General features: G+C 44.6%; 1 protein-coding gene across 4 annotated transcripts in view; it reads right to left on the bottom strand.

Moving 5' to 3' along the window:
• Positions 1-14,633, bottom strand: part of CCBE1 (collagen and calcium binding EGF domains 1) — a 311,854-nt gene that overhangs the window by 79,585 nt on the left and 217,636 nt on the right. For all 4 annotated transcript variants that reach the window (XR_010110159.1, XM_055102383.2, XM_008952636.5 and 1 more), the window contains exons 4-5: positions 3,121-3,255; positions 389-541 (exon numbers count right to left, since the gene is read on the bottom strand). Coding sequence is in view for 3 of the 4 variants with exons in the window: in XM_055102383.2 (XP_054958358.1) it covers positions 389-541; positions 3,121-3,255 (288 nt within the window). In the remaining variant the exon portion in view is untranslated. The remainder of the gene's footprint in view (positions 1-388; positions 542-3,120; positions 3,256-14,633) is intronic.

Genomic DNA, 14,633 nt, shown 5'->3' on the forward strand with positions numbered 1-14,633 from the left:
TGCAACCGTGTAAGACGTGCCTTTGCTCCTCCTTTGCCTTCCACCGTGATTGTGAGGCCTCCCCGGCCATATGGAACTGTGAGTTTTTTAAACCTCTTTTTCTTTATAAATTACCCAGTCTTGGGTATGTCTTTATCAGCAGTGTGAGAACGAACTTATACAATAAATAATTATGTATAATTACATATAGGCACTTGGAAACTTTAGACATTAAACATAATGTGGCATACATTGTATATAAAATTACATAGCATAATTACATAAATATATTTATATATACAATTATATAATCATATCTATATAATATATAACCCCCCAAACTGGTTTTATATATATATAATATATAAAAATATGTAATTAGGGAGATATTTAGACTTGCCCTACTTACCAGTGTCATTGGGATATTTGTCTCCCCTGGTACACGTCTTCCCATCATCTTCCTGGATGTAGCCTTCCCGGCACTCGCAGCGGTAGCTGCCCAAGGTATTGATGCAGATGTGGGCACACAGCGTCCCATTGCTGCTGGCACACTCATCAATATCTGGTTTGAACCAAATGTAGAGAATACTGAGTTTCTGAGAATTCACTTCTAATACAACAGATGACACTGGGCTTTGCCTCTCTGTTAATAACAATGAAGGACACTTGGTCCGACCTTGATCAGAGCAGCCTGGAATAAAGTAGGGAGCTAGAAATGTGGGTCATCCATAAAAACAGCACTTTTGGCCAAGTGGCCATTGTTACAGGCTGATCAGTGATGGGGTTCCTGGCTGTGGCTCTGCCACTCCCAAGTCATGTGGCTTAGACTGCTAGCCTTCAGAGATCTCACTTACAGAACAATAACAATGAAGCCTGCCCTAAACACTTCACAGGGCTGCTTAGAAATGACAATGAGATCACCAATGACAACACTCAGAGAAGCAAACATTATAGAGATGATTTTTTGCGAGTGCCCTACTGTGCTGGGGATTTTTAAGTTTCCCTTTATAGTATAGGTTCCAAACAGCATGATGATGACCCCACAGGTCACTTAGGAATGGCTCCTTCTCAGTTAAAAGCCATGATGGCACCTGGGAAAAGATACTTCTAATGAAAGAAAATAGTCATAATGGGTCTAATGGAAAGAGTCTTCCCCAGGAAATTTCTGCCTCATCAAGAACCCAGACAGACCCCTCATGAGCTGTGGAAATGAGCCATGGGACCATCAAACAAGTCCCCATGAAGAGCCTGTTAACTATGCACATCATGGACTTGCTCCCCTGCCGCATGGTGGAAACAAAAACGTTTCCCACCACGACGACAGTGGGAGGCCCAATTCCATTTCCTGTTCACTGGTTGAAGACAGTGGGTAGCAGTGGGTGGGAGCCGTGGCATGCAGCCCCAGACTGTGCACATGTGCTGCGTAGACACAGGCCAGCCCTGAACTTGAGGATGGCAACAACTTCCCAGCCACTCCCTGCACAAGCTGCCAGTGACTCAGTCCCTGTGTATGCTGAGGGGAGGGTGGTCATCTGGACGCTCCCCTGGCAGTACCAACTATGTCACCTGTAGACCAGATGTTGCAGCTGCATCCTCCTCTGCAATTCCTCAGGCTCACTGCCTTTCCCCAGGTGTCCCTGCCCTAAACCTACATGTGATGCTGCCTGTACTGCCCAGAGAGAGAGGAGATGAAGTTGAAATCAGAGATAGAAATAGAACTCTTAGTAGAAGCCAAGTTCTGCTGGTCCCCAAACCCCCAAACAAAAAGAACAGGGGGCTGGGTGCGGTGGCTCATGCCTGTAATCCCAGCGCTTTGGGGGGGCCAAGACAGGAAGCTGAGCCCAGGAGTTCCAGGCCAGACTGAGCAACATAGTAAAATCCCATCTCTATAAAATACGAACAAAATTAGCTGGGTGTAGTGGCGCATGCCTGTAGCTCCAGCTACTCAGGAGGCTCAGGTGGGAGGATCACAGGAGCATGGGAGGTTGAGGCTGCAGTGAGCCATGATCATGCCACTGCACTCCAGCCTGGGCAACAGAGTGTGACCCTGTCTCAAAAATAAATGCATAAAGAATAGGGTACAGTAGCTGCTATAAAGTGAAGTAAGAGCCTTGTGCCTGGGACCTGAGCCTCATGGAATGGCCTGTACCTTTCTCTGCAGGAGAGGCCAGAGATCCCTGCTCCATTCACTTGGGAGTCACAATCCCATTGTCTGGGCATTGTGGGGCACCATTCCCAAATGCCGACAGGGAGCAACCAGAGGACCTACGGTTAGAACTTCTCAGAAATGGTGCTCCCTAGAGCCCCTGCTAGGATAGAGAAAGAGGGATACTCATGACAGCTGGTTTATCTTCCATGTAGGTCTACCTGCTAGTCTCTGGCAGTTCATCCTCCAGTTGATTCTTAAATCTCACCATGCCTAGGAATCATTAGAGGCATTGGTGTAAATATGCACGTCTGGACCCACTCTCAGAGTTGTGATTCATTAGGTGTGGAGAAAAGGCCAGGTTTTTTTTTTTTTCCCAAACGAGGACCCCAGATGTTTCTCGGGTTAGTTATGAACTGACCACACTTTCAGACACATGGTTCCAATGGAAAATGAGCCATAAAGCTGCCTTAGAACCTCAAGGAGTGCACGGCTGGGATAGCCAGTTCATGAGGGTGGCAGTAAACAGGCTGGTGCCGTGGATGGTGCAGGCTCTGCTCAGCTGCAGCCCAGGTGTCTGGCTTCAGCTCCCTCTGACTTCCTCCCAACCTGTCTGCCATATGGCTACTTCCTTTTTCCCCCAATCATCTTCTAAGAGAATGTTTATTCTTGTTTTGTTCTGTCTGCGTTTTTACTTTTCTGACCACTTATACTCTGTTTTACATGATTCTAGTTTATATTTGGGCATGTTCCCCTTCTCCTGCTCTTATGTCTCATTGCCAATTAGGACCTTGCTGGTACCAAATCCCGGAAGAATTCCTTGGGCCTAATTGGTTTTAGTAATTGTGATGAAGGGCAGTGATAAGCTATCCCTAGGATAATATCAAACCCAACTCCATCCAACAAGTATGAGAACTGAAGGGTCCAACCAAGGACAGAACCATCTGAACAAGGCACATGTTCAGAAGCTGGAAACAAGCACATTCCCAACACACCCAGACAGTATGGCTTCTCCCGCTTCCGGTGTCTCTCCCGGTCATATCGGTATCCCGGATAACAAGTACACAGCACTCGGCCAAAGTTGTCCGTGCACTGCTGTTCACAGGGAGCCTCGGCACAAACGTCATAATCTGAAAAAGCAAAGTGAGAGCTCACATCAACTACAGGAGGAGGCGGAGTAACCTGGCCCTGGCCTGGAAAGGACTTTCTGGGCTGGGCTGTGCTCAAGGGCACATGTGAAGTGTGGACAGATATACTTGGAGGGACAGGAACTCTTTAGGGCTGTGGGTCACCTTCTAAGAGTACTGCAATGGGTAACTTACATGGTATCACATCACTCGTGATTTTTCCCCTAGGTCACCTTGTCATCCTTTGGTCTTTGTCACTATCCAGAGAGAAAAGACTCTTAAGAGGACCAGCCTCTGCGGATTCCCTCGGGCTTGGGGGAGCTGTTTTGTCTTGTTCATCAACTGCTGTAGAGGCAGGTGACTCCACCCAGCAGTATACTAAACAAAGGCCAGCTGGGGTGACGGGCACTGGTGTCATCATATGGGAAGAAGGGCTGGAAGTCAGGCAGGCTCAGAGAGGTAGGAAGGGGGCTTTGTGTATACATGTCTGGTCTCATGCTGCTGATACAGACATACCTGAGACTGGGTAATTTATAAAGGAAAGAGGTTTAACTGGCTCACAGTTCCACAGAGCTGGGGAGGCATCACAATCATGGCTGAAGGTGAATGAGGAGCAAAGCCGCTTCTTATATGGCATCAGGCAAGAGTGTGTGTGCAGGGGAACTCCCCATCAGATCTCGTGAGACTTATTCACTGTCATGAGAACACCATGGGAAAGACCCACCCCATGATTCAATTACATCCCACCAGGTCCCTCCCATGACACGAGCGAATTCTGGGAGCTACAATTCAAGACGAGATTTGGGTGGGGACACAGCCAAACCATATCACTTTGTAATAGAAATGTGCATGACTTATAAGAGGGCCGATGCTTATGTGTGTATACTGTATAAGTGTGCATCCTGGGGGGTTGATCTCTCATGCTGAGAAGGGGTTGGGTGAGTTCGAATGGCTAGAGGTCTCTTTCCAGCTCTCAGCCTGTACAAACTGAGGTGGATACACTGCTACTTATAAAGAATTAGGGCATCTGCTCCTCTCAGTTCCTATGAACTGATATGTAATGAGCCTCTGAAGGGACTTTGGCTCTAATTCAGTAGCTCAGGCACAACACTGACTCCCGGACCGGAGCCAGCACCTCATTAATCCTTGCACTATCTCTTCCAGGTGCTGACAGATAAACTATACTTGGACACAGAGCGAGTCTGGCTTTGCTCCACCACATATGAAGGTGAACGGGTGGGCTGTCAGCTCCTGATGCAGGGAGGGTTTGTGTGACAAGTATTGTGCCACTCTCACGATGACCTGGAAAGCTGCCCTTGTAAAATACTCCTTCCCATGATTGTGATTTCAGGCCTGCTTTGCCTGCATGGTGTTCTGACCAACCCTGCGAACTGTCTCTGGCTACACGTTTCCCCCACTTGGCATCACCTCTAGGCAGCCAAGGTTCTGTGCTCTTTTTGTTGGAGAGCGTGATCCTGGCATGACTGGCTCTGAGCTTCCCTGTTGGCTGTTGCCACCATTCCGCAGCAGCTGGGAAGGGGAAGAAGGAGGCAGAGAGGCTCTCAAAGTGTTTGAGTTGATCATGGTGCCTAACAAGGCAGTTCCCTGTCTCTCCTACCATTTCTGCTTCCCTGAGGAACTGCTCTCAACTCTTCTGATTCTTTCTATACTCACTTCTGCATCTCTAAATAGCTGACTTGCATTGCTTCTTTATTTTTATTTTAAATCCTCTCTATTGACTTCCAGTAACAGAAGAGATGCATTTAACTTTTTCATGGCCTCCTGTCCCCTGCAGTCACACCCATAACTTCCTATTCCCTCCATCTGGCCAATACAGTTATGATGATATTTTGGTGTGATAATTTTTAGTATTTGCACCATAATGACAACATAAAAGCTATTCTTTGCTGAGCCTGGAAGTATGCTTGAATTACTTATACCTTCTTGAAGACCTTTTTGTCTTCTTTGGAATTAAAAGAATTACCTTGTATATTTTTGGGGTGCCAGTTACTGAGCTTTCTTTCTTAGCTTCAAACACCCACCTTCTTCTTCCATGGGCTACTTTGTGACTTGGGCTCTGGAGACCACATTCCTCCTTTGTCAGTTGCCAGCCTCTTCATTTCTGACAGTGACACACATAGAGACACAGACAGATACAGACAGGGAGGCTGGAAGAGGAAGAAAGGATATCTGCCTTTTTCTGGTTTGCTTCCTGGGCTTCCTATTCATGAAAGCCTAATATCAGCCTTTCTCTTCCATCCCACTAGCAGACTGTTTCAATAGCAGCTGCAAGCCGGGCATGGTGGCATGTGCCACCTCCGGAGGTTGAGGTAGGAGGCTAGCTTGAGGCCAGGAGTTCAAGACCAGCCTGGGCAACAGAGTGAGCTCCTGTGTCTACCAAAAAGAAAACAGTAGCAGCAAAATCCAGCTTGTATTTTTTCCAACACTTGCAAAATCAGCCTCACTGTATCCCATTTCAGAGACATCAGCACCAGCCAGCCATCTGGTAGCCCCTCCTCAAAGGTCTGGGTCCCTGATCCACTAGTAACTTCCTCTGAGTTCTGAGAAATAGGGCTTGCTAGTCAGTACCTCTTCCTCAGAGTGCTGGGTCCTCCAAACTTCTAAGTTTTCACTGGCCCAGTATCTTCTCTTTGTTTCCCTAACCTAGAGGTGGTAGCTGCTTCCTGCAGTTGTTACCTCAATGATACTTAATTTTCCTTTGCATTTTTGGTTCTCAATTACTAGTTAGCAATTCTTCATATTAATTGCTTTCTGTTAAATAAGTGGTGAAGGCTCTGTTTCTGGACAATTCAATCTACATATTCAGTTTTCTACAAATTGATCACTGATTCATCACCAGAGAATCCCTCAATTTTGCAAATCTCTTCTTATAGACATTTTTTCAAATTAATCTCAACTTGCTCTAATCAGGACTCTGTAGGTCTGCTGAACAGCAGCTACTACTCTTGGTCTTGAACTCCTCAAATAATCCTCGTCTCAGCCTCCCAAAGCACTGGGATTACCAGCACCACGCCCAGCCTATAGCTGCCTCCATGAATGTGCATTCACCATGAACCTAGGGATGCCCATCACCTCCCTCTCTCTTTTGTTGGATTCCTGTTTCCTGGATCTCTCATGTGTTAGTCTGTTCTCACGCTGCTAATAAAGACATAGCTGAGACTAGGTAATTTATAAAGGAAAGAGGTTTAACTGACTCACAGATCCACATGGCTGGGGAGGCCTTACAATCATGGAAGAAGGCAAATGAGCAAAGTCATGTCTTACATGGTGGCAGACAAGAGAGAGCTTGTGCATGGGAACTCTCATTTATAAAACCATCAGATCTTGTGAGACTTACTCACCACCATGAGAACAGTATGGGGAAACTGCCCCCATGATTCAATTATCTCCACCTGGCCCTGCCCTTGACACATGGGGATTATTACAGTTCGATGTGAGATTTGGGTGGGGACACAACCAAACCATATATCCATGTCTTTCTCTCTTCCAGTTTACTCCCTCATTTTAGTGGAGAATATTCTCCATTGGCTTCCTGAAAAATGTCATAAAAGGGGTAAAAGTTTTGAGATCATGCATGTCTAAAATATACTTTATCAACCCTTATGATTACTACTGATAGTCTGTGTATATAATTCTAGGTTGGAAAACTTTGCCTCAGAATTTTGAAGGCATTGTTCCATTGTCTTCCAGCTTTTCAATGCTGCTGTAGGGAAGTCCTGTGAGATTCGAATTCTTGAGCTTTTGTATGAATCACATTTTTTCTCCTCCCTAAAAATTTTTAGGACTTATATGGTACCACTTCAATCTTTCGTAAACCCTTTTTATAATCTGGAAATTAATATCCTTCAATTCTGAAGACTTTTTTTGAATTATATCTTTAAGAACTTACTCCCTCTGTGTGGAATTTTAAATTATTTGGATGTTGCATCCCCTGGACTTTATGTCTAATATTCTCATCTTTTTTTTTCCTATTGTTAATTTCTTTGATCTCTTGCTCCCGTGCTTGGAAAACTTCTTCAGTGTCACCTTCCAACCCTCCCACTATTTCCACCCTCCACTACTCACCATCCAACCCTCCCACTACTCCCCACCCAACCCTCCCACTACTCCCCACCTACTACTCACCTTCCAACCTTCCCACTATTTCCTCCCCACTACTCACCATCCAACCCTCCCACTATTTCCTCCCCACTACTCACCATCCAACCTTCCCACTATTTCCTCCCCCACTACTCACCTTCCAACCCTCCCACTATTTCCTCCCCCCACTACTCACCATCCAACCCTCCCACTATTTCCTCCCCACTACTCACCATCCAACCCTCCCACTATTTCCTCCCCACTACTCACCATCCAACCCTCCCACTATTTCCTCCCCTGCTACTCACCTTCCAACCCTATTTCCTCCCCCACTACTCACCTTCCAACCCTCCCACTATTTCCTCCCCCCACTACTCACCTTCCAACCTTCCCACTATTTCCCCCCTACTACTCACCTTCCAACCCCCCCACTATTTCCCCCCTAGTACTCACCTTCCAACCTTCTCAATATTTCCTCCCCCTACTACTCACCTTCCAACCTTCCCACTATTTCCTCGCCCTACTACTCACCTTCCAACCCTCCCACTATTTCCCCCCGACTACTCACCATCCAACCCTTCCACTATTTCCCCCCAACTACTCACCATCCAACCCTCCCACTATTTCCTCCCCCACGACTCACCTTCCAACCCTCCCACTACTCACCATCCAACCCTCCCACTACTCACCTTCCAACCCTCCCACTATTCCCCCCACTACTCACCTTCCAACCCTTCCACTATTTCCCCGCTACTACTCACCTTCCAACCCTCCCACTATTTTCTCCCTCCAACTACTCACCTTCCAACCCTCCTACTATTCCCCCGCTACTACTCACCTTCCAACCCTCCCACTATTCCCCCACTACTGCCCACCTTCCAACCCTCCCACTATTCCCCCCCACTACCTACCTTCCAACCCTCCCACTATTTCCCCCCCCACCACTCACCTTCCAACCCTCCCACTATTCCCCCCCACTACCTACCTTCCAACCCTCCCACTATTTCCCCCCCCACCACTCACCTTCCAACCCTCCTACTATTCCCCCCTACTACTCACCTTCCAACCCTCCCACTATTTCCTCCCCCGACTACTCACCTTCCAACCCTCCAACTATTTCCTCCCCCTACTACTAGTCTGCAGTGTCTTGTTCCTATGTTTATGTCCATGTGTGCACAATGTTTAGCTCCCACTTATAAGTGAGAACATGTGGTACTTGTTTTTCTCTTCCTATGTTAGTTTGCTTAGGATTATAGCCTCCAGCTCCATCCATGTTTTTGCAAAAGATATTTCATTCTTTTTTATGACTGTGTAGTGTTCCATGGTATATATGTACCACATTTTCTTTATCCAATCCACTACTATGGGCACCTAGGTTGATTCCATGTCTTTGCTATTGTGAATAGCATGGTGATGAACATAGAAATACATGTGTCTTTTTGGTGTAATGATATATTTTCCTTTGAATATATACCACTGCTGGGCCAAATGGTAGTTTCCCTCTAATATCTGATGATCCTGAGATGGCTGCTCTAGTTTATTCATGGTGTATTTAAAACAGATTAATAGAATCTGTTTGCATATAGTTTTATGATTTTATGACATCTGGGTATCACTGTAAGTGATTTGGCCAGTGCATTACAAGTTCAGTTTCTTAAGACCTTTTCCTTGGGTTGTCTAGAATGCCCACAGAAGACATTTCCAAATCCTTGCCTGAGAGTGAAGTCATTCTGGAACTCAAGTGAAGGGAGAAGGCTGGGGGCTTCAAAATTCATTGTGTGAGCATTTACCGAAACCCTCCTTTTTCAGTACTGGGCATTCATTTTCAGCTGACTGGTCTCCTTCAGATCCTTGAACCTCTGGTGTACTCTCTTAGAAAATATATCTTCTGTCTTCTGTCTGGTTGTGGAAAAGGCAATATCCTGTCTGTATGGAGCAGAGGACAAGATCCAGGAGTCTGACTTCTTCTTAAACTTTTAATCAATCCTGTTTTCACACTACTTTTACCCCTTTTTCTAGTTTATTTGTAGTGTTACTGATTACTGTTTGTTTTGGTGTAAATTGGGGTTGCTCCTTGGTTTCCTTAAGCTGGCTAGAATTCAACCTTTCGGATTGTGCTAAGCTATTTACCACCTCCCTGTCTGTTCTCCAGCTTCCAAAGTTTTATTGCTATTATCTCCTCTTCCCATTTTGTCCTCGTGGGTTTGTCTTTTGTGAATCTTTCCAGCCTCCTCCTCCTGCCCTGCCCATTTTGTGCATTTTCTGGAGGAGGCAAGATTAATGAATTTATTCAGTCCTACATTTTTGATGCTTGTTCCCCAGAGCCTACCAGCTTTCAGTCATGTAGCTTTTATCTTTACAATGTATCTATTTTCTATCCTCTCTGTCCTATTTCTTTTGGCACCATTCTAACTCAGACCTTCAGAAACTCCCTTGTAAACAAGATCTTCATCCCAAGATTCTTACCATCCCAAGATTAAATCCATCTGGGATAACACTGCCAGGCTAACCTTCCCAAAGCATAGCACTGTGTACACCATCCCCTTGTTTAAAAACCTTTACAACTTGCTACTAATCAACATGAAATATAAATGGTTCGCTCTTGTATTTAAGTTCTGGCATTATATCCCTTGAGACTTTTCTAACCTTGAGACTTATCTGTAAGTTCCTTATACTGCAGCAAAACTAACTTCTCTTTTTCTTCATCCCTTATTCACATCCTTGCCTTCTCACCTCCATACTTTTGTTTATTCTGTTTTTACCTCTTGCAACGTCCTTTTATAATTGTTGATATCTTATCCAGTTTTTCAAGAGTTGATACAAATGCTACCCCTTCAAGAAGCCTTCCTTGACCTCCTCAACAGAGTTTAGTTTGTCTACCCTCTCACCGACCATGGGACTCTATACCTCTTTTATTCCCACGCTCTGCTATATTTATTTATTATTTATTTATTTTTTTGAGATGGAGTCTCATTCTGTCACCCAGGCTGGAGTGCACTGGCACAATTTCGGCTCACTGCAACCTCCACCTCCCTGGTTCAAGCAATTCTCCCTACCTCAGCCTCCGGAGTAGCTGGAATTACAGGTGCCAGACACCAGGCCTGGCTAATTTTTGTATTTTTAGTAGAGTCAGGGTTTCACTATTTTGGCCAGACTGGTTTTGAACTCCTGATCTCAGGTGACCCGCCCGCCTTGGCCTCCCAAGTGTTGGGATTACAGGCGTGAGCCACTGCGGCTGGCTACTCTTCCACATTTACGGAATGCTTACTCTGTGCCAGGCCCTATTCCAGGAAGTATGTAGCTTTAGGGTGCATAGTATAGGTTCTGGGACAACCCTTCCATCTCTGCCACTATATCTCGGTGATCCTGGGTTCTTTATGCCTCAGCTCCTACAAAATAAAGATAATAATACCCACACTTCATGGTGCTTTTATGAAGATTAAATTGGATGATGCCATTAAGCACTGTGCTCGATGCACAGTACAAGCTTTACCTGCTCTTCTGCTTCTTTTGCTGCTGGTTCTTATGACTGCTCAGCTACCTGGCAGGGACTGTGTCCCCTCGAGAAACCAGTACTGCTCCCTTCCCACAGTTTATGCTGAATTAATAATTGCTGAAGTAGAACAAATGAGATCATCCTATCACCTGGCCAATCAAGACATCACTTCTAGCAGGGGTCAGCAAACTTATGTTAAGGGGCCAGATGATATTTTGGCTTTGTAGATCTCTTTTGCAACTACTCAACTCTGCTGTAGTTTGTTGTAGTGCAAAAGAAGTCACACATAATACTGAAATAAATAGGTTTGACTGTGTTCCAATAAACCTTCATTTACAGAATCAGAGTTAGGGCACAGGCCATAGTTCACTGAGCCCTGACTTAGAGCAGCAAATACGAAGCAGCAACGCTTAAAAACTATAGCTTCCACTCATTAGTTAACGTATTTCTTTAGACATTCTAGTTTCTTTTTGCCATCTGTGATGGTTAGTGCTACATGTCAACTTGGCTAGGCCATGGTACCCAGCTATTTAGTCTGGAGTCAGGTTCACCAGGAGGATGTATATGCTCTGAATCAGTATCCAACATATGGTATGGTTTGTCCCATAACCAGGATTCACAGGTCCCAGAATCAAGGGGTGGAAGTGGGAGTGGCACCACTCACTGTTATCCCTACTGATCCACTAGCAAAATTTTGGCTTCCTGTTCCTATAACTTTATGTTATATTGGCCTAGAGGGCCTAGTTTCAAAGGGAGGAATACTTCTAGCAACAGAAGCAAAAATGATTCCATTGAACTGAAAATTAAGGTGCCACCTGGCTACTTTGGTCTCCTCATGCCTCTGCATCAGCAGGCAAAAAAGGGAGTTATTGTTCTAGCTGGGGTGACTGATCCTGGCTACCAAGGGGAAATTGTACTGTTACTCCACAACAGAGGGAAGGAAGAATTTCTGGAACACCAGAAACACCTTAGGTGGTCCCTTAGTATTGTCACACCCTGTGATTAAAAAGTCAACAGAAGACAACAACTCAATTCAGGCAGGGCTAACGTCTCAGATCCTTCAGGAATGAAGGTGTGGGTCACCTTACCAGGTAGAGAAAGAACCACGATCAGGCGAGGTGCTTGCTGAGGGCAAAGGGAATATGGGTTGTGTGGTAGAAGGTGGCAGGTTACATGTATCAGCTATGACCACGGGACAAGTTACAGAAAAAAGCCCTGTAAATTGTCATGAGTATTTCTTATCTTTCCATGGATTATTTCCATGTCTCTGTGTGTGTGTGTGTGCACCTGCATGCCAATCTTTGTTTTCTTCCTTCTTTTATCTTCTTATCATATGTCATAAGATGTAGTGACTTTATATCACAGTATTTAAATACTGTTAACTTTACATCACAGTATTTACATTCAAGCATATCAAGGAGATGCTGGAAAAGTCCAGTGCCCCAGGACTTCATACCCTCTTCTGGGGAAAGGGTTAGTGTGTTTCATGCAGCATAGTTGCAGCATGTCAGATGAACATACAACTTTGTTATTGCCTTTATCTGGAGATTAGGTATGGTTTAAGAAGATGCATATGGGTGCCAAGTTGACAAGGCATAGATTTGTGATAATTTTTGTGTCATCTTGGCTAGGCCAAAGTGTCCAAATATTAGGTCAAACATTATTCTACGTGCTTCTGTGAAGCTATTTTTTAGATGAGATTAACATTGAAATCAGTAGACTTTCAGTAAATCAGATGACCCTCCATAATGTGGGTGGGCCTCATCCAATCAGGTGAAGGTCTTAATAGAAAAAACCTGACCCCCCCTCCCACACCCCGCCAATCTAAGGGGGACTTCTGGCCAGCAGATTCCAACTGCAACTCCTCCCTGGATCTCTTGCCTGCCTGCCTGCCTACAATGAAGATTTTGGACTTGCATCTCCACAATCTCATAAGCCAATCCCTTTAAAAAAGTCTCAATCTCTCACTCAGTCTCAGTCTCTCCCTCTCTCTCCATACATAGAAAATCGAAATCAAAATTGGTTCTATTTCTCTGGAGAACCCTAATATACAATATTTTCTGAAATACTGCATTTGTACTTTGCATTCTTTCATGATAGAAACAATTATGACTAAAGATACCTTTAGTAAAAGAAACAATCATTGACTTTTTCCCACAGATTAAAACAAATATGCTATGAAAAGTGTTCTAGCAAAAAGCAACAGAGCAGAGAATTAGCTCTGGCAAAACAACTTTCAGCATGTGTGACCACTTTTCCTGAAAATATTCAGTTCTGGGTTATGTTAATTATAGGTGCTGTAGTCTCTTTAGGATGAGGGAGAATAGTTTTAAGGCCTAGATGTTTGAAACCACTAATATTGAAAGAAACTCTAAGTATGTGGTATCCATGCAATGTGTTTTTAATTAGGTTGGGCAAGGTCTTCAGATAAGATCTTAAACCAAAGGGGCTAAACTTAATTTTCTTTCGAGTCTGCCAAACTGCAACATAAAGGACACAGCTGGTGACTGAGAAAAGCTGTTATAGAAAGAAATGCAATTATTGTGACTTTTGTGGGTTTACCCAACAGAATTGACTGGCAGAGAGAAATTCAGCTTAGAGAAACCCAACACCACATCAACCATCACATGTGGAGAGATTCCCAGCCAGCCTTCCTATGGCAGCTTTCTCAAAGGTCACAGCTATGGTTCAATGAACTGTCCCAACCTTCCACAGAAAACAGCAATAAATGGGAGGGATTCATCTGTTTCTAACTGATCAAAAATGGTGCTCTATGAGATAATGCAACAGAATTAGCTTGGCTGGGCTCTAGATCTTCTATAGAGATCTGGCTTCTTGGGCAAAGGTGAAGAAAACTGTTTCACATTCCCCACCCACCTCATCCCAGCCCTGAACAAGCTTAACCCCATGCCCTTCAAACAAATAGTCTTTACTGCTTTCTGTGTCAGGGCTCTGCCTGGAAACCTCTGTAGCCCTCTACTTTCTACTTGTTTAAGTCCTGGGCAGTCTTCCTTGATAACATGGTCTCACTTCTCCCCTCATTTCTGAGACCCTCTTTGACTGCCCTGGGCCTCTGTGTATATGTCCCCTCTGAACACTTTCTGCTTTGAATGTCTCTACTGCACATATTGCAGTTATTACTAACAATGACAACAGCAGCAATAACAGCAGCCACCATTTGTCAAGCATATAATAAGAACCAGCCTCTGTTCCAAGTGCTTGACATGTGGCAAAATTCTTAAAACCATCATTTGACCCACATACTAATACTACCCTGTAAGAACTAAGGCTTAGAAAGTAACCTGAACTTGCCCAAGGTCAAAGCTATTAGTAGGACATAGAAGCATGATTAAAATCTAGGTCTCTCTGATTCTATCTGCTCCCCATCCTGGCTTCTCAACTCGAATGCATACAACTTGAGAGCTGGGTCCCCGCCTTACTTTGCTCTGTATCTGTATCTGAGTGCTGGGTTGAACACTCAGGTACTGTTTGCTGATGGTCATGTAAAGGGACTTAAAGTTTAGCAGGTGAAAGGCAGGTAAAGAAAGCAGGTAGAGAGGTCAAGGGAGGAGGGTTGGTTCTAATTGTGTGTAAAATTACACAAATGGGCTAATTGGGGGATTATAGCCCATTAATCATAAAACCTGAAATACTACATAAGAATGACTCAATGTGTGCAAACACATCATGTAATGATTCAGACACTGCACGCTACATATAACAAAATTGGCGTCAGAAAAATTTGATGCCAAAAAATATACACAGACAGATACACAGACAGATA

This window comes from Pan paniscus, chromosome 17 (genome assembly GCF_029289425.2).
Source record: "Pan paniscus chromosome 17, NHGRI_mPanPan1-v2.0_pri, whole genome shotgun sequence".
In the NCBI taxonomy this organism is placed as follows: domain Eukaryota; kingdom Metazoa; phylum Chordata; class Mammalia; order Primates; family Hominidae; genus Pan; species Pan paniscus.